At 53.9% G+C, this 18,929-nt stretch overlaps 4 protein-coding genes across 4 annotated transcripts in view; 2 read left to right on the top strand and 2 right to left on the bottom strand.

Moving 5' to 3' along the window:
- The first annotated feature begins 17 nt into the window (after positions 1-17).
- On the top strand, positions 18-2,806 carry Rpl18 (ribosomal protein L18). The gene is made up of 6 exons (XM_032893616.1): positions 18-149; positions 1,239-1,325; positions 1,523-1,630; positions 1,931-2,029; positions 2,271-2,464; positions 2,691-2,806. Exons 1-6 carry the CDS (start codon positions 147-149, stop codon positions 2,764-2,766), a joined length of 567 nt encoding a protein of 188 aa, XP_032749507.1. The 5' UTR covers positions 18-146; the 3' UTR covers positions 2,767-2,806.
- A 326-nt stretch (positions 2,807-3,132) lies between these two features.
- Fam83e (family with sequence similarity 83 member E) lies at positions 3,133-11,173 on the top strand. The gene is made up of 5 exons (XM_032893613.1): positions 3,133-4,482; positions 5,238-5,405; positions 5,654-5,778; positions 8,403-8,856; positions 10,455-11,173. The coding sequence occupies exons 1-5, from the start codon at positions 4,009-4,011 to the stop codon at positions 10,686-10,688; spliced, it is 1,455 nt and encodes a 484-aa protein (XP_032749504.1). The 5' UTR covers positions 3,133-4,008; the 3' UTR covers positions 10,689-11,173.
- On the bottom strand, positions 6,885-7,812 carry Spaca4 (sperm acrosome associated 4). The gene has a single exon (XM_032893617.1). The coding sequence runs from the start codon at positions 7,345-7,347 to the stop codon at positions 6,964-6,966; it is 384 nt and encodes a 127-aa protein (XP_032749508.1). The 5' UTR covers positions 7,348-7,812; the 3' UTR covers positions 6,885-6,963.
- A 396-nt stretch (positions 11,174-11,569) lies between the features above and the next one.
- The window catches only part of Sult2b1 (sulfotransferase family 2B member 1), a 28,497-nt gene continuing 21,137 nt past the window's right edge, over positions 11,570-18,929 (bottom strand). The window contains exons 3-7 of the mRNA XM_032893614.1: positions 17,718-17,926; positions 16,266-16,392; positions 15,879-15,973; positions 12,781-12,961; positions 11,570-11,792 (exon numbers count right to left, since the gene is read on the bottom strand). Of these exons, the coding sequence (XP_032749505.1) occupies positions 11,587-11,792; positions 12,781-12,961; positions 15,879-15,973; positions 16,266-16,392; positions 17,718-17,926 (818 nt within the window). The 3' untranslated portion in view covers positions 11,570-11,586. The remainder of the gene's footprint in view (positions 11,793-12,780; positions 12,962-15,878; positions 15,974-16,265; positions 16,393-17,717; positions 17,927-18,929) is intronic.

Raw genomic sequence — 18,929 nt, 5'->3', positions numbered from 1 at the left:
AGGCGTCACCAGTGTACCATAGAGACACACAGTTCAGGATAGAACGTCCTGTGTTGCGTCACGAGTGCGTCTCGCAGGCCGGTCTTTCCCCGCCCATTCCGGCACGGTTCCGTCTTTCTGGACCTGGTCTAGCAGGAGGCGCCATCATGGTAAGCGCGCTTAGTAGCGTCTACGAGTGTCCCATCCGTTGCCATCCTCAGCGAGACCGGATCGCAGCGCGACGGAGGGTTGCGGGTGGTGCTATGGGAGACTGGAGGATAGTCTGGGGCCTTCAGCCGGGACTTGCGGAGCCGATAGCCGGCCCCAGGAGCCTCCGGAGGCCCGTCGTTTTCTTTACAAAGTTTGGCTCTGTGATAACCAGCAAGTTGCAGCTCTCAATGACTCTAGTCTGGCCTCGAACCCACGGCAGCTCCCTTGCCTCAATCTTTCGAGTGCCAGGATTCCAGGCGGGACCACTACGCCCGATTTCCGTGGTTCTTAACTTGCATTTGGGAAGTTGAGTCCTACGGGGAGTGAAGCGCCACATTGCTGGGTTTGGGGACAAGCGGACGTCAGTCCTCCGTATTTACCGGAACTGTGCTCCCAGTGTCTTTGGTCGGAAGGGTGTGTAGTAATCCTGTCTGTTTTGTGATTGCGAAGATGCCTGCCGTAGGGTCTTGAAGGTGCAAAGAAACTGCTGTTAGTATTTCAGTAATTACTTTTGGATGCTAACAGATTTGAAAGTGAGTGGGGATAAAATAAACCTGAGCACTTCCTAGGGTTGAAGTAGATAGTGCAAAAGTCTGGCTTTGTCCTAAACATAGTTCCATGTGGATAATGTACTTTTGGCTGCTTTCTGGATTGGGGGCCAGTTTAGACTAAATAAGTAGAGCCTAACATTTTTGCAGGGATTTGAATTCCCACCCATCCTGGGCCCAGAACCCAGGGCCTTCACATATTAGCAAGTGCTCTAAGGCGCTGAGCCAGCAGCATGTCTTGTGTGTCTTAGTTTTTATTCTGAGCCTGGGTTTCAGTGAGTGGAGTCTGGGAGGATGGTTCCAAGCCCAGACAAAAATCTCACTTGTGTGTGTTAAGTGAATTTGTCAGTGGGTGGAAAATGTCTCTAATTTTCATCCTCGGGAATTTGAATTGTTTACTAAGTAGCCTGAAAGATAAATAACAGTTGAAGGTATAAAAAGTCATCAAAGATAGGGGACACTTGTTTGGGAATTGGTTCCATCCTAGTTCACCTTATGCAGGGTGTTGACATTCGCCACAACAAGGACCGAAAGGTTCGGCGCAAGGAGCCCAAGAGCCAGGATATCTACCTGCGGCTGCTGGTCAAGGTAAGCCTGGGCTGTTGCATCCTTTTACAACTCCCACAGCAAGTGGGGTGGGGAGAGGAGGGACCCGGACATGTGAGCAGTGCCCCTCACACACCTCCATCACCAGGAGTTCAGACAGATGGGAGAGAACTGTGGAAGGGTCCTGGCTTTCGGGGAAGGAAGACACTCACATGTTCAATCTTCCCTTTCCCTTCCAGCTGTACAGGTTTCTGGCCAGACGGACCAACTCCACCTTCAATCAGGTTGTGCTGAAAAGGTTATTTATGAGCCGCACTAACCGGCCACCTCTGTCCCTGTCCCGAATGGTTAGTAGTTGGGCAGGGGTCAGTTCACGTGTTCTGGGGTGTTGACACCAGCAGGGAATACAGACCTCTGTGCTTTGGCCTCCCCAGGTGACAACCCCTCGGTGTCTTTTACCTGGGGATTTCTCTGACTTGGTTTACTTACTCCTGGGATTGGAGAGAGATTCCATGGCTGGCAGGCCCTCAGGGACCTGTCACTGGGGAGAAGGGAGGTTGGCCTCAGCCACTGGAAGTCTTGGCTGTTTTGGTCTTCTGGGTGACTGGTATGGACACAGAGTGATGTAACCAGCTTGCCCCTGACAGATCCGGAAGATGAAGCTTCCTGGTCGGGAGAACAAAACTGCTGTGGTTGTGGGGACGATCACAGATGATGTGCGGATTCTGGAAGTGCCCAAGCTGAAGGTAAGTGGCCAGCATGGGCCCAGGGTACGTCTCTGGCCTTGCTGTGTGCGGGTGGCTCCCTTCATGTGAGCTGTAGTCAGACTGCTCTGCTCTTTGTTTTGTGGAGTGGTGCTTTGGAATCCGTTCGGACAGGAAGGATTGAGGGTGCTTGCCATCCACTGGAAAGATTTTGGTGGCAGTTTATCAGAGTCCACTACCTGAGGGGTGTGACAGTCCCCCTATTTCTGGTGTGTGCCCTCAGGTGTGTGCACTGAGGGTGAGCAGCCGGGCCCGAAGTCGGATCCTCAAGGCTGGGGGTAAGATCCTGACCTTCGACCAGCTGGCCCTGGAGTCTCCCAAGGGCAGGGGCACTGTGCTCTTGTCTGGTCCTCGGAAGGGCCGAGAGGTGTACCGACACTTTGGCAAGGCCCCAGGAACTCCACACAGCCACACCAAGTGAGTAGTGGGGCCTTGTCCTTCGGTAGCTGCTAGCCCTGGTGGCCACGAGGGTGTTGTTCACTTGGTGGGGGGTGGTCACGACTGGGCTAACCAGGGCCTTTACCATTTCCGAGGGGTGGGTGGTTACTGGGAAGACTCTCAGCTCAGAAGAGCTCCCCAGTGTTAGAGGAACAGGTCCCAGTGGCCACTGAGCTGAGCTCTCACCTTCCTCCTTTCCCCACAGACCCTATGTCCGTTCCAAGGGCCGGAAGTTCGAGCGTGCCAGAGGCCGAAGGGCCAGCCGAGGCTACAAAAACTAACCCTGGCTCTTACTGTTAATAAAAAAGCTTTGGATGTTGATGGTCCTCTCTCTGTGTTTGTTTATGAGGGTGGGATGGGGCCACCAATGGTGACAGCACTTGATTGGAAGTCAGTACAGACCCGTCTTGGGGAATGGGTGGTGTGCCTGCTCTGCAAGCTGTCCTGCACCTGTGCAGCCTTCCCCTGTGATTGCAGCCCCGCCTCTGGGTATTGTGTTCACCTGCTTCCTCCTAGGATTAGTTTTTCCCTAGAACTTGGTTCTGGGGGATGTGGGGGCGGGCGTGGGAACAGGTGAGGCCCTGCCTTGGCCAGTCTCTGAGCAGGATGCCTAGTAGTCCCTCCCCTATGTTTGCCCAAGGGGCTGTGTCCTGACAGTTGCTCCCTGTTGGGTGGAGAGCAGCTCTAGAGGAAGCTTGTCAGCAGCTCTCGGCCTCAGACCCGGTAGGGCCTGGAGTCTGCAGATGGAGGAGACCTGGCCTCATTCCAGCCCCTCTGGGTTATGTGGTGCCAGTTGGCTGGAACCTACTTCAGGCTTCACGGGTGCATGGTTCCTGTCCAGGAAGTAGAGCACAGGCAGGAGTCGGACTGGTAAGAAACCCAGGCTAGGCTCTCAGTCAGAGACCAGTCTCAGACTGGTTTTGAGGGTCACAGCCAAGGTTGACTTCCCTCACTAAAGGACTGGTGAGTGCCTTGGGGGAGGGGTGAGAGTAGATCTGTGGAAGCTGGGGCAGTGGGCAAGAAAAACTCAGACTCAAACCTGAAGTGAAGTTACCATGCGGCAATGGAGGAGGAAAGAGTGGGTCAGATAGCATAGATAAGCAAAGTGGCAGGCCATTGAGCCATTGGTTACAAGCAGGGTGACCAAGGACACGGCAAGCAACCATTTACCTGAAAATGGTTAGACTGGTAGCCAGACCTGCCTGACTGCCCCCGAGCCGCCAAGAGTCACCTGAAGCTGCTGTGCCTGAAGTTGAAGGTGGTCCTGTGGTTTGGCAGAGGCAAAATGGGAGACATGGCTGACTGATAGGTGGTCAGTAGGCATATGTGATCAGATGGATGGTGTAAGGGTGTGGTTAGTCTTTAGGGACTGAATCAGGGACAGCTTCAGGGAGCTGTGGATGTTTACAGACCTACCCCGAGGGCTTTGGGTAGCCATATAATCACAGGACCCCAGATGGTCAATCTCCAAAAGCAATCTAGACCCTCCAGGACCTGGCCTCTTGAGGCCTTGTGTGGCTCCAATGGCAGCCTCCCAGCTGGCCGCACTGGAAGGAGAGGAGTTGGGGGCTGTCGAGCCAGCCCCGATCAAGGCCTGCCCTGCCTCCTTGTACTCGGAGGGCCAGAGGCTAGCCCTTGAAGCACTGCTGAGCAGTGGTGAGGAGGCTTTCTGGGCCTGCGTGCAGCAGGAGAGGCTGCCCCCGTTTCTGAGTGCAGATGAGGCTCAGACCCTGGCTACAACTGCTGAAGACTGGATAGTACCAAGTCAGGAGCCTGGTGCAGCAGGCACAGGGGCAGGCATCGCTGATGGGGACTTTGGCAGCCTGACCTACTGGCCTAGACAGTCTGAGGAGCCCGCACCCTCGCTGCGGCTGGGCTGGCCTGAAGACACTACCTGGAAGGGAATCACCAGAGCGCAACTCTACACCCAGCCACCAGGCGAGGGCCAGCCACCAATTAAAGAGTTGGTACGCCAGGAAATCCAGGCTGCTCGCAAGGTGGGTGCCACCCCGTGACTAGTACCTAGGCTTCTCCCCATATCCTCCCGGAATTTGCAAGGCTGGACTCCTGCTCCTCCGGGTCTGGAACCCAGGCTTTCTCCTTTCCCCTTCAGACCTAGAGGCCTCTCACTCCCTGAGACCTGGTATCCATGCTTCTGGAGCTAAATTGTGACCATTTGTGTCAGTATGCCCCTTTCACACCAAACCAGACACCTAGCTTCCTCCAGGAAAGCCCCAGGGGTAGTTCCCTGCCATGTAGCCCCCTGCCTCCTTCCCCAAGTCCTATTCCTTAGGTTATAATCTTGGGGTTTCCGTGGCTCCAATGCCAAGTAGTCTACACGGGTTAATATGTACAGCCTTCTAAGACTAGAGGCCATGGCGAAACAGGCACGATGCAGCTGAACCTTACTGTTCTGAGTGACCTGGTTATGAGTCATGCCACCATAACCGTCTGCCTGTAAGGCACACCTTAATAGCCTAGGCTTCCTGGTCCCCAGCACCCAGCCCTAACTGGGAGTCAGGGACCTTTGGCATTCTGAAGGACAATCTGTGGGGATTAAAGATGAATTTTGAGCAGCTGGAAATGGGTCTTCTAAAAGGGCAGCCTGGTTTGTACTCCACAAAAACTCAGGGTGTCTCCCTGCCGCCCCTGAGCATCCCATGGAAGTCAGACCTTGAAGCCAATGTCTCCAGAGCACCCTACCCACAGTACCGCAGTCCCCCATCCTCTGTCTACCCTTCCTTCACCCTAGCTGGTGGCCGTAGTCATGGACATCTTCACCGACCCCGACCTGCTCAGAGACATGGTGGATGCTGCTACCCGCCGATGGATTCCTGTCTACTTACTGCTTGACCACCAGCATCTGCCAGCCTTCCTGGCACTAGCCCAGCAGTTAGGGGTGAACCTGTGGACCACTGAGGTAGGAACCAGGCCAGAGCCATCTAAACGCCCCTTTTCCTCAGAGGGGGACATTTCCATGGGTGGCTAGGTCACTGGGGTTCCCTGAGATCTGAAACCCATGTCTCTGGGGTGGGGGTGGGGGTTGCTCTGTAGGTATCCTTGAGCCATAGCTAGTTATCCCCGGAGCTCCTAAGATTTGGTATCAGTGAGTGGCCCTGGGGATGCTGGGACATTATCCATGGTATCATAGAATATGCCCTTTCCCAGAACCTGGATATCCGGACCGTACAGGGCCACACCTTCCAGAGCCGAAGGCGACGGCAGGTGAGCGGCCATGTGCGGGAGAAGTTCCTGCTGCTGGACGGTGACAGGGTCATCTCGGGATCCTACAGGTGTGTCCCCTCATGACACCCTGTGCTCAGCCCACTCTTGACATGCTCAGATGATGGGGGAGGAGTCATGATGGTGGAGCATCCTTTCTGGGTCTCTGTGCTCCATACTCAGCTCTAAAACGGGTTCACGCACTCATCCGGGAGGAGGCGCTCTGCCACAGTGAACACTTAGGGCTGTCTCTGCTGTTGGCCAGGTGAGTGGCCTTGTGAATCTCAACTTGGTAAACTGGGTGCCAGATAGCTGGATTCAGATCCTAACCACAGCCAGCTACTTGCTGTGTGACTTCAGGCAACTCACTTCCCTTCTCTGTGCTGCCCTCAGAGACAGACAGTAGGGATCAGACTATTGTGGGCTCCCATCCATTGTGCATTCTGAGCCTCATCCCTGCCTCCAGCCAGCAGATATCAGTGGTGTGTCCCTTACCCATTCTCAACAGCACGGCAATGCTAGAATCCTCCAGACATGGCCAGGCGCCCAGGGTAAGAGGTGCCAACTAGGAAGCACTATTCTCGAAGGGTATACTCAGCAGATATGTGGATGCAGCTGCCTGCGTTCACCTGGCCATTGGTGGGAACATGCATGCCTGGCAAGTTCCCACTAGGCACTGACACTGCCGGTCCTGTTCACCCTTTGAGACTCTGCCTCCAGCCCCCGAAACCACGGTGCTTTGGAGTGACACTCTCATCCTGGCATTGCCAGAGGGCACAGCGGTAGCCAACACATGACCTAAGTGCTTCAGGGCTGGATGTGGTGACACACAACGAAAGGAAGATCACAAAGGCCAAAGCCATCCTTAGCTGTGTAGAGAATTGGAGGCCATCCTGGCATACAGGGGACTCTGCCTCAAAAATCATTCCAAAAAAAAGTCCTCTGAAACCCCATCTGGTGTTACTGCTTTTTACCGCATTTCACCAACCCTAAGGTGATGCCAACATAAAGAAGTATCTGCGTTAACTTGAAAAGATGTGCCTCTTAGGACCAATGGGGCACAGCTGAGCAGTGAGAGCCACGGACCGCACCCCACACGATGGCACGCCAGGGGCTTTGCCACCCTGCCAACCACGGGTCCTAAGTGGAGGAAGCCAGGGCCACAGGAGGTAGACTGCACCTCTGGTCGTTTAATGGGGAAAAGGGATGGAGATAGGGCCACGGGGCACAGCCCCAGGCCCTGCAGTTCCTGTGGATTACGGCCAGTATTGAAGCAGCAGCAATAGGCCCCGGAGCAGCTGCAGGCCCAGTGACAGGCTGGTAGCCCCCGTGGCAAGGCCAGCACCCCCATTGCAAAGGTGGCCAGAACAGCAGGTGGTGGTGAGGCTGTATGTCAGGCCCATGTAGCTGATGGGCTCCTCACGACCGCAGTTGGTGGAGTGCACGCAACCTTTGTTGATGATGGGCCCCACGCCCTGGGCTACTCCGTGGCCGATGAAGCAATCTTCATCATCCCCACAGCGCATGTGTGTGCCCGGGCACCGAGCGGAATCAGTCAGCTCACAGAAGACGCAGTCCTTGATGCCTGTCCCACCTGGGCAAAGAACCAACACCAGAAGCAGCAGCCAGCCAAAGACCATGGTGGCCTGGCGGCGGGAATAGCACCCGAGCCAGGCCGGGAGCTTCCTCGACCTCCTGGATAGCCGAGTGTGACCTCCTGGAACACCTCCTGCCCCTCGTCCTGGAGTGTTTCTGGTTCAATGTGTCCTTCTCAGGAGCTCTTGAGTCCTTGGGTTGGAGATGGGCCAGCACCCCTGCCCACAAGCCTTTGGGCCATGGAACTCAGTGACCTCACAGACACTCAGGGTTCCTTGATGGCTAGGGGTGGGGGAGGGGTTGTAGTCTGACCCACCACAGGCTGAAGGGACCAGAACTGTCACCTGGCAAGGTAAGGGTACTTGAAGGACACTCCCATAATGCCAACTCACTGCTGCTATGACAAGCTCAGCCTGCCCTCGGCCATCTCACTTTACCAATGGCCCACTGAGGCCACAGGGTAACGTTTGATGCACGGAAGACCCCCATATGTTCAAATTTGCACTGGAGGAGTTAAAGCCATGGTCATGTGACATTGAGGGCAGGTACCACCCTTGGCAGCCAGTGGGCCCCATGCAAGGCACTTGTTCTGTGTGGCAAATGTGCTTCTTGGATCCTGGTGTGCAGTGTGCACGCTTAGGAAATGCAGCCTTTCTGGCGAGTCTGTGGAAACGGTCCTGTGGGCATTAGAAGATCGACTGCATGAGAAACTGGGGCTCTGCGATGTTCTCAGTGGGACAGAGCAGAGCCCATGTTTACGCTCATCTAACCTGAGGTGATCAGCGTAAGGTTTTCCTGGGTTTTGTTTTGTGGTTTGTTTTGAGGCGGTCTCATGTAGCCTAGGCTTTTCTGGAACAATGTAACTGAGGCTGGGTTTGAACTCCTAATCCTCCTGCCTCAACCTCCTGAGTGCTAGGATTACAGGCTTCTATTACCATGCTGTTCCCAGGTTGGTTGTGACTAGCAGCAAGGTAGATACTTATTGTTCTATTCACCAGAGGAGCTGAGGCCTGGGTGATCATGTCCTAGGATCACGGGGCCTGGGACCTAAGGTGGGTACCACCCTGTACAGCTCCTAACTGTCACCTTACATCCCTAGCTTCACATGGAGTGACTCACGCCTGCATCGGGGCCTGGTGACCCTGCTCACAGGAGAAATTGCAGATGCCTTCAGCCAGGAGTTCCGAGTTCTGTACGCAGCCTCCAGACCGCTCCCACCAGCACCAGCTCGAAGCCCTTTGTTCAGTCCTCCTGAGGGCCCACAGTTGCCCCGAAGCCCACACCGTGTGGCCCTACGCTGTCCTGTGGCCCCTGTGGCCCCTGTGGCCCCATTGTTGTCTGACGGGCCTTTGGCTCACCGCCTGGCTGCCTGTCACATCCTTGAAAGGGACAGACGGGAGATCCCCACCACCACAGGGCCAGCTCTCAGTGACATCTTGAGGAGTGTACAGCGCACCAGGACTGCCAGTGGTCCCCCAACCCGACCCAGCCGCTCCTTATGGGACCTCAGCCGCCTGTCACAGCTCTCTGGATCCAGTGATGGTGAAAATGAGGTGAGAGCCCTCCTGATGAGGACTGAGGCACAGAAGCCAAGTGATAGGAAGGCTCTGCTGGGACATCAGAAGCAGGAAGTGGTTCTCATTTTGAAAGACAGTTGTATAGCTGAGGCTGGCCTTTAACTGATTCTCCTGCCTCCACATTCCTTGTATTGGGATGACAGGTGTGCACCACCATGCCTGACTAGGCCCATTAAACTTAACCTATTTTACAGATGTGGGAACTGAGGCTCCTGAGAGGGGTTGGAACTTAGCTCTGTTCCCCATAGGACTTGTTGACTTTCTACATCTGACTTTCTTTAGGGTGCTGGGGAAAATGGAGGGGGTCAGGGGAACTGAGAATCTCATCTGCTGTTGTATGGAGAGTGAGGGTCTGGCTCAGTCCAGCTTAGCTGCTTGGATAGTCCTGGGCTGGAAATGGCTGTCTCTGCGCCTCAGTTTCTCTCACTGTGAGGCATATTGTATGAGAAGAAGCAGAGCCATGTGGGAGAGACAGGCAGTCTTAGCCAGGATGCCGGCAGATGGGATTACACCCCTCAGTGAGCTAACCCCTGCTGGCCTCAGTTTCCCAATCTGTTCCTTGGTAACCAGAGCAGAATCACTTCCTATCATGTCTGTCAATGAAGTTAGACCTAAAGGAAGAGGAGTGGGGTGACCCGGTCAAGGTCCCCGCCTCGCCGCCTCAAGGTTCTCCTCCCTCAGCAAATATTTGTTCCCTGGATGGCTGCAGCTGCTTCCTGCTCTTCCACAGCTGCAAGGCAAGAGGAAAGGCGTCCCACATGGGTCTGGGCTTCCAGGCTTCCCACTTATATCCCCCTGGCTCTGGAGACTCTGGGTCCTTCTGGCTTCCCTTGTCTTCCTCATCTCCTCTACTGGCGTCCCTCCTGCCTCTCTCTACCTGTCACCCCCTCCTCCCCTTTGTCTTTCCTCCCCTCCCCTCTTCCGTCTCCTCCCAGGTACCTCCATCCACCTCCTCCCTTACCTTCTCTCTCCTTCCATTTCCAACACCTCCCTCCTCCACCTCTAACTTCTATGTCTCTACCTCCAAATCTCCTCCTTCCCCTCCCATCTTCCTCTCTCTTACTTCTTCCTCGTCTCTCACCCCTTATCCCTTTTCCTTTGTCTCTGGGCCCCAAGATATTGGCTCCTCCTCTTATGTATGTGTGCTCCTGTGTATGTAGGTGTGTTTGCTGGTGTGTGCTTGTTGAGGCCAGATGTCAATCCTGGGGTTCTTCCTGTCACTCTCCAACCTTGTTTTTTTTTAAACATCTCTGTTCTTAGAGCTGGCTGTTGCAGCCTGGCTGCCAGGGAGCCTCAGGAACCTCGGGATTCCCTTGTCGCTGCCTCCAAGCACTAAGGTTACAGACTCTTACTGATGGTCTCAACACCAAAGCTACTGAGCCATCTCTTAGTCTCTTTCCCCCCTATTTTGAGAGGGGGTTTTATGTGGTCCCCGCTCCTGAGTGCTGCAGTTAAGGGTGTCCACGATGACTGGTCTCCGCAGTGCTGAGGATTGAACCCAGGGCCTGGGCATGAGAGGCTGGCACTCCACCAGCTGAGCCCCAGCAACTCCTCACCTTTTTTTCTCTTCACAGCCCAAGAAGTCTTGGGGCTCCAAGGACACTCCAGCCAGGGCCCTGATGAGGCAGCGGGGCACTGGAGGTGGGCCCAGAGCTGAGATGGATCTCCGATCACAGCCCTGGGTTGGTCCCCTACCGATTCCAGCCCAACGCCGCCTGCGTTATCTATCCCCAGCCCAAAGGAGACTGGGAGACAATGCCACCACATCAGACTGGGCCTCTGACTCAGGTTCTGGAAGGCGACGCTGACAGGAACCCTGGCCAGATGTGGCTGGCCAGCCATGGGTCAGTGTACAGCCCCAACCAGATGCTGGCTGTGTCTACGGCCTCTAGTCTAGGATCTTGGCAGCAGAAGGGATTGGCCTTTATTGCTCTAGAATTGGGTGAGCTCATCAGAACTAAGGGCTCAGTGTTAGCATCTGGACAATGGGCAGAGAGTTTCAGAGCAGCAGACAAGATTGATGCAAAGACAGGCACAGCTGCCTCACCAAGTATTGTGTAAAGACATAGTGTGGGGCAAGCCCACGACAGAGAAGACATAGATAAAGTGAGTCCAGGAGAGGAGAATTATGGGAATGGAGGCTAAGAGGGGATATGGGCAAAGCTGAAAAAAAAAAAAGGTCTGCAAAGTCCTGGGGACACTGGAATATGTCTGGAGTTTTCTGTGGGAGCTAAGGGAGGACCTCAGAGTGCTTTCCTGTATTTCTGCTCAGATTAAACTCCAAGAGCACAGACGTGTACCTCCACAGCCTTCCCAACCCCAACCGTTGCCTTCCCTGCCCACTCTGCTCCAGAGTCCAGACCCCAGCATCCTCCCAAGCTCTCTTCAGACCTAGGGCTCCCCTCAGGTTTAGGGACCCAGGCCTGTGGGACAGTGGACCTGGCACCCTGCTCAAGGCTCAGCTCAGGGCTGGGTCCCCAGCCGCTTGTATCGTGTCATGTTCTTGCTGTGACACTGAGGAGCCCAGGCTAGACGTGAATTTGCAATCCTACGGCCTCTCCCTCCCAAGCATCGAGTCACTGTGAGTCTCCCGCAGCACAAATGCTTTCTGTCTGCACGGTGTGTGGCTGGCTGCTCTGCCTGCTGGCATCCCCTGCCTGCCCCTGAAAGTGCAGCCCAGAGGAAGGGGTGGCTGGAGTGACAAGTTTATTGTGAGGATCCTGAGTTGGGGTCATCGGAGGCTAGGCCAGGGCTGGGGCTAGGGCTGGGCTCAGTCTCGCCATCAGGGCTGCCATCCTCTGCGGACCTGTCCCAGGGGAAGCTCGGCAGCCCGTGCATTTGCTCTCGGTAGACCTGGTCAAAAGCCTCACTCTGCGCCACAGTGAAGTGGTTCTTCCAGTCGCCACTGATCCCTGAGGGGACAGAGGAAGAGACCAGTAAGGAGCTGCTGGGGTGCCTTCTTACTCCCCTCCCAGCCTTGTCGGATGTTCCCTCAGCCTCCCTCATCAGGACCAGCCACACTTCCTGTGCCAGCTGACCAGAGTCCCCCATGCTTACCGCCTCTTTCCCTTACACCTAGGTGACCCCAGGCCAGCCCTGTCCTTTGACCTCTGACCTCCCAGATATTTTCTCAGAACTCCCCTCCCTCTTGACACCCAAGGACCCATTCGACAACCTTCATCGACTCCTCTGGGAGCTGCCTCTGCCAGCACAAGGCTCTTCTACCCTAGTTCCCTTCAGATACCCAACATGGTCTCAGCACTCTTCTGACTTGACGGCCAGTCCACCCCAGCCAGGCGATCTAGAGGCTTCTCATGAACAGACCAGTCTGAGTTCCTCATAGCCAGAGAGCTGCCTCAGCAAGGTACCCCCGCCCCCAGCACACAATCCTGAGTACTGGTCCCTCACGTCTCGTGACTACTGGGGCTCCGCCTCTCGCCTGTGTGGCAAAGGCTCTTTCGAATAGCGTGTTAGATTTTAGCTGTGTCACCTCTTGTCAAGTCTTGGAATTTTGAACATGAAATCACGTGGCAGAAGGATCTGGGGACGAGGGACTGACTTGAATCATCTGGGGATCCTGTGTGGTAGTTGTCCTGTTCTGTTTAGAGCCAGGGTCTCTAGTATCCCAGGCTGACCTCAAGTCTAGCACTGAGAGGCAAGCACTGAATTATTCTGCATTGGGCATTAGCTAATAAAAGGTTTCTGGGGACTTGAAACTCATGCTGTTGGAGCCCTGCTTTGTTCCAGGGAGAAGTCCAGATGGAGGCAGGTCGGCGGGCGGTACCAGACCTCCTGCTAAGAGTGAAGACAGGTCTAGGTGGCCCTATACGCTCCACATGGCTTCTGGGGAAATGGAGGCCCAGAGAAGCCGTGAGGTTGGCTAGAAGCACACAGTGGTACCTTTGCGCAGGAACGCCCCCTGGCGGTGGTCTAGCAGGCTGGCCGGCAGCAGCGTGTAGTTGGACATGTTATTGGCCTTCATGGCAGCAAAAGCTGAATGGGCCACCACAGAGCTCAGGGCCTCTTCACCCAGTGGCCGGCCCAGGAACTCACAGATGAGTTGCACGGAGCCTCGCAGGTCCTGGGGTAGGAAGAGCGGTTGTCAGTGGAGTGGGAACCACTTTGTTTGGCCTGGAGTGGTTCCCAACTCTGCCTCAGTTTCCCCACCTCCAAGCCAAAGTGTTGGGTCTCCCTGTTCCCCAGGGTTCTAGAGGGTTCTGCAGGAGGTGGGGGAGTGTAGGTTGGCAGAATCAGCTTACAGAGAACGCCGCTGTGTCTGAAGCAGACACCGTGGATAGACCTGCTCTGCTCCTCCCGTACACCCAGCACTGGTCTCTGGAGCCTAGCCTTCCCTGTCTGCCTCAGTCAGGATGCCTGTCCATCATCATCCTTGTCCTTCCCGTCTGCCTGTCTTCTTGTGTATGTCCTCATCTCTGTGTCCCCAGCATCCCCATCCTGGATCACACTCTCCCTTGCCACTCTGCAAGGGAGACCCTCACCTCTGCAGCCCCTTTCCTAGCCCATCTGCCTCTGCCTCCTTGGTTCCACCAAGTCTTCCCTGGCTCTAATGAGCCAGTGGCTTCCCAGGACATGGGACAGAGTGGCCCCAGGCCTGGCTTTCAAGAGTGGTTTGGTATGAACCCCTTCCTCCCGTACCACTGTTCCCATGCTGTCCTCCCCTCAGGTCTTGGCACAAGATTTCTTGATTTGCCCTTTGTCACTGATAAACTCAATTGCTGCTTTCCTCATGACACTTGGCTCGAGTCCCTGGACCTAAGTCTTCACATCTGTAAGAAACGTCCCACCCTAGTCAGAGAACAGAGAGGTCCAGAGACAGCAAGGTTCAAAGCCTCATCGCTCAGACTGGAAGCTCTGACCCCCGAGCCCCACAGGTCCCCTCAACCTCACAGCCATCCACGGCATCCAGCTCTTAGCCGGTCACGGCATCCCGCGCCCTCCATAGCTGGTCACGGCACAGTCCCATAGCCTGCCTTTCCAGGCCATTCCTGGTTTCATAACCCTTTATTCTCTGAGCCGCAGGCCTGTCCCAGAAACACACATGTGGGCGGTGCCGTGCACCCCAGGAGTGGCCCAGAAGCTGTGCTTGGCTCCATGGCCCAGTTTTTGGTTTGGAGAATAAAACCTGAGAAACTGTAGGGAGGGAGACATGGCGCTAAAGCCTTTTCTAGACCGTGCTGTCAGAAGAACTTTATCAGGATAGAATGGGGGGGCTGCAGGCTGTGCTTGTCTTAGGCAAACAACCAGTCCACTCTAGAGTGCTAAAGTTCCAGTCTTCCCTCTGAACATTGCTGATAACAAGTTTACCAGGGTAAACTTAAAAAAAGTTACAATTTGCACAGCTCAGAGTGGGCGATCTGCTGCCACTTTAATATATATGTTTATATACTTTTGAAAAAAATAGTGTGTGTGTGTGTGTGTGTGTGTGTGTGTGTGTGTGTGTGTACGCTCTGTTTATGTGTGCGTGTGGGGGTCAGACACAACCGGCAGGGGTCAGTTCCCTCCTTCCACACCTGGGGATTGAACTCAGGTTGTCCAGCTTGGTACAAAGCGACTTCACCATGAGTCAATGTGTAACTCTTTTAATCTTTAAAAAGAACTACGCATACGAGTGTTTTACCTGCCGGTATGTATGTGTGCCATGTGGCCTGCAGAGGCCACAGAAGGTCACCAAATCCCCGGGAACTGGAGTTACAGGCAGTTGTGAGCCACCGTGCAGGTGCCTGGAACCTTAGCCCAGTCCTCTGCAACAGCAGCTGTGCTCTTGCCCGCGGAGCCCTCTCTCTGGCCTTTTTCTTTTACTGTTTGGGTTTTTGTTATTGCCTTTTGTTTTGTCTTGTCTTTTATGTGTTTGAGGCAGGGACTCTCTATGTAGCTCTGGCTGGCTATGAACGTGCCACCCGCCTCTTTCTGCCTCTGATCCCTTCCTTCCCCTCCTCTGGGAGCAGCGGCCTGCAGGCCCTCACCGGTACTCAGCTGCAGGTGCCAGGTATTGGCTCTCCTTGTTCCTAATGTGATATGCCCTTACTCAGACCCCAGCTAGTTATTCCCACTGAGACAAAGCCGGGTCGGGCTTGGCGTGGGCACAGTACTCAGGGCTAGGCACACTCCTCACCGCTCTGCTCAGGGCCACCCTCTTCCCTGGTTCTGAGGAGGAGACGCCCTATACACTGAGAGCCTAAGGTGGTGACCGGTTTGTAATTCCAAGACTACAAAATGCAGGTCTCTAGAAGTCAGACTTGGCGACACAAGCCTGTCACCTCAGTCCCTGGAGACTGAAGGAGGGTTGACAGTTCAAGGTCAGCTGGGAGACGTAGTAAGACCCTAACGTAACAAAACAAGGGCTAAGGATGGAGAGGTCTTGCCTAGAATCTCCCAGTGAGGACCTGGAGTTGAGGCTCATTTGTAGAGCATTTGCCTAATGTGGGTTCAGTCCCCCAGACTGAAAAGGGTAAATGGGTGACATGTACGGAATACGCCTGGAATACCAGCACTTGGGCACTTGGGGAGGCTGAGTCGGGGAGATGGTCTTGGAGCACAGCACACTTGAGACAGTGCTTAGCAGTCAGGGAGGCCGGGGTTTGATGCCATCTCAGGAGTGGGAAACAGGTCGTCTTCAGATACTTGGCTACATGAGACTTAGCATGATGGAAGAGAGGAGGAAGGAAGGATGAGGAGGAGGAGCAGGAGGAGGAAGAGAAGGAAGAGGAAGGGGGGAGGGGGAGGAGGCGGCTTCCTCAGTGCCTTTGCACTGGCTGCTCTGGCTGCAGACTCTCCTGGCTGCTTTTCCTCTGTTGCTGTCTTGTGGCCATCCCATCTGATCTTGAGTGCATTTGCTCCATCTGCCTATTGTCACTGCCTTCGCCATCCCCAGACCTCCACACGTTTTGTTTCCCCCGGTACACGGACTGGTAGGAAGTTGGCAGGGGTCCGGGAGCTTTCGGTAAGGGAGGAGGGCCAAGGGCAGACACCAGACAAACCTGCTGCAGCTCCTCGTAGGTGATAAACAGGAAGTTCTCTCGGCCCCGCATCCGGATCCAGCCCTTGATGTGGTCAAACCAGGAGCCAAACTGCACTGCAGGCAGTGGAGGGTGTGTGAGGGCCACATGGCTCTCAGGACCAGGCTGCGCAGGCCACTCTGTCCTGGCTGCCTGGAGCCTTTCAGCCAGGGCTAGAGACCCACCCTAGCCAGCTCCTGTCTGTGCAGTCCACCCCTGCCCCATCCATCCCCGAGCAGAGAAGGGACCATAGCTCCGCTCTTCTGCCTCTTGGTCTCTGTCTTGGTCTCCTGCCCCCTGCATCTACCTCTGCTCATCCCATCCCTCCCCAGCTTTCTTTCTTCTGACTCTTCCCTTCCTCATCCTCACCTTCTCCTTTGAGGAAATTCTGAAGGAACTGTTCAGGTGTACCAGGGTCCTTTAATTGTACAGCAATCTTAGAGTAATAATAGAGGGAGACCACAACGTCCCGGGGGTTCCGGCCCAAGTAAATCACCTGTATACAGACAGACAGTGGAGGAGAGTCATATACAGTAGGATCCTGCCCCTGAGGCGGCCTGCCTCGCCCCCTTCTTCTGAGACTGCAGGCAGAACATAGTCTTTTGTGTTGTTTTTTTAAAACACTGCTGTAGGGGTTGGGGATTTAGCTCAGTGGTAGAGTGCTTGCCTAGCAAGAGCAAGGCCCTGGGTTCGGTCCCCACAAACAAAAACAAAAAAAAAAAAAAAAAAAAAAAAAAAAAAAAAAAAAAAACAAAAAAACACTGCTGTATTATCCCAGGCTGGCCTTGAACTTACTACTTAGCCAAGGATGATCTTCTTGCTTCTATCTCCTGAGCACTCAGATCGAAGGTGTGCATCAACCTGGCGCCAGCGGTGGTGCACACATTTAAGCCCAGCACTGGGGGGGACAGAGGCAGGGGGAATCTCTGGGAGTTTGAGGACAGCCTGGTCTATAAAATGAATTCCAGGACAGCCAGGGAGGGCTACACAGAGAAAGAAACCCTGTCTTGAAAAAAACAAACAAAAAAAACCCCCAAAAAACAAAAAAACAAAAACAGGAAAACAACAGCAAACAGAAAAAAAAAAAAAACCAAAAAAAAAAAAAAAAAAAAAACCCAAAAAACAAAACAGTATCAAAAGCAGTTTGTTTCCCTCAAGTTGTGGTTTTTTTTTTTTTTATTTTTTTTAAAGATTTATTTATTTAAAATTACCCTGTCTTCAGACCAACCAGAACAGGGCATCAGACAGCCAGATGAGCCACCATGTGGTTGCTGGGAATTGAACTCAGGGGACCTCTGGGCTGCAGCTCTTAACCACTGAGCCATCTCCAGCCCACTTTTTTATTTTATTTATTTTATTTTATTTTTTTTATTTATTTATTTATTTATTTATTTATTTTTTATTTATTTATTTTTTATTTATTTTTTTGGGGACAGGGTTTCTAGGCAAGTGCTCTACCACTGGCTGTCTTTTTTATTTTTTGAGACAGGGTTTCTCAGTGTAGTCCTGGCTGTCCTGGAACTCACTCTGTAAGCTCAGGTTGGCCTAAAACTCAGAGATCCCCCGCCTCTGCCTCCGGAGCACCGGGATTAAAGGTGTGAGCCCCCACTGGCCAGCTTAATTTGTTTGTCTGACAGGGTATTGTTTTGTAACCCTGGAGGACCTGGAAATCATGGCCACTCTCCTGCCTCCACTTTGCAAATACTAGAAGGACAGGCACGCATGACCACACCTAGCCTAGAGTCCGCTCCCTTTTAAAAGGTGGCCTACCAAGGGCCACATGCTAATCCTACACCTCTACCCACAGCCCACCCACCTCACCTTGGCCTTGGAGCTGAAGGCGGCCTTCGTGAACAGTTCAATAGGGAGGTGGGAGCACATGAGGCGGGGGCTGGGCCGCTCTGGAAGGCTGAAGGCACTTATGGTGGTCTCGCACCAGGGTGCACGTTGCCAGATGGGCTCCGAACGGATCCACGAGGGGTCCCCATCTTTCAGGATTAAGCAGATGATCTCAATCATCCAGTTGGTGCCTACCAGGAGAACAGGAAGGTTAGGTGGGAGCAAAGAGGGGATAGGGCGGGGAGGGGGTGGCAATCTGAAGCCAGCTAGGAGAGCAGGACCCGAGGCAGGGGACATGCCAGGTGTGGTGGTCATGAGTGTCATTCCAGCACCCTGGAGGCTAAGGCAGGAGGACCACTTGGAATTCCGGGCCTGTCTGAATTACAGTTTGAAACCCTATCTCAGAAAGCAAAAGACCAGGAGTGTGGTGATTGAATAAGAAAGGCCCCCAATAGGTTCACAGAGTTGAAGGCACCATTCAAAAGGGTTAGGAGAAGCCGGCTTGTTGGAGGAGGTGTGTCACGGTGTGAGTCTCTCTCTCCTTGCTGCCTGAGGACTTGGCTGTAGAACTCTCCTCAAGCATGTTGGCCTCCGTGCTACCATGCTCCGTGCTCCATGCTATGAGGATAATGGACCAAACCCCAATGAATGCTTTCTTTCATCAGAGTTGCCTTGGTCAGGCTGTCTCTTCACAGCAACAGAACACTGACGAAGGGAGCTGGAGAAATGGCTGGAGAAATGGCTGCGTGGATGAGAGACCTGACCATGCTTGTAGAGGACCCAGGTTCAATTCCCAGCACCCACACGGCAGCTCAAAACCATCTGTAACTCCAGCTCCAGAGGATGTGACGTCCTCTTATGGCCTCTGTTGGCAATGCATACACACAGTGCACAGACATGAATGTATGTGAAACACCCATTCATATAAAAAATAAAATAAAAAAATTTATGCAGTACACTGTACACTGTACACTGTAGCTCTCTTCAGACACACCAAAAGAGGGCATCGGACCCCATCACAGATACTTATGAGCCACCATGTGGTTGGTCAGAATTGAAAAGAGCTGTCAGTGCTCTAAAGCACTGAGCCATCTCTCTAGCATCCCTTAAATAAATTCTATTTTTTAAAAACTACTTTTTTGGGGTTGGTGATTTAGCTCAGTGGTAGAGCGCTTGCCTAGCAAGCGCGAGGCC

The sequence above is a fragment of the Rattus rattus genome, chromosome 2 (assembly GCF_011064425.1).
Source record: "Rattus rattus isolate New Zealand chromosome 2, Rrattus_CSIRO_v1, whole genome shotgun sequence".
Classification (NCBI taxonomy): Eukaryota; Metazoa; Chordata; class Mammalia; order Rodentia; family Muridae; genus Rattus; species Rattus rattus.
The sequence above is the reverse complement of the archived record's forward strand: the minus strand, read 5'-3'. Positions and strand labels throughout refer to the sequence as shown.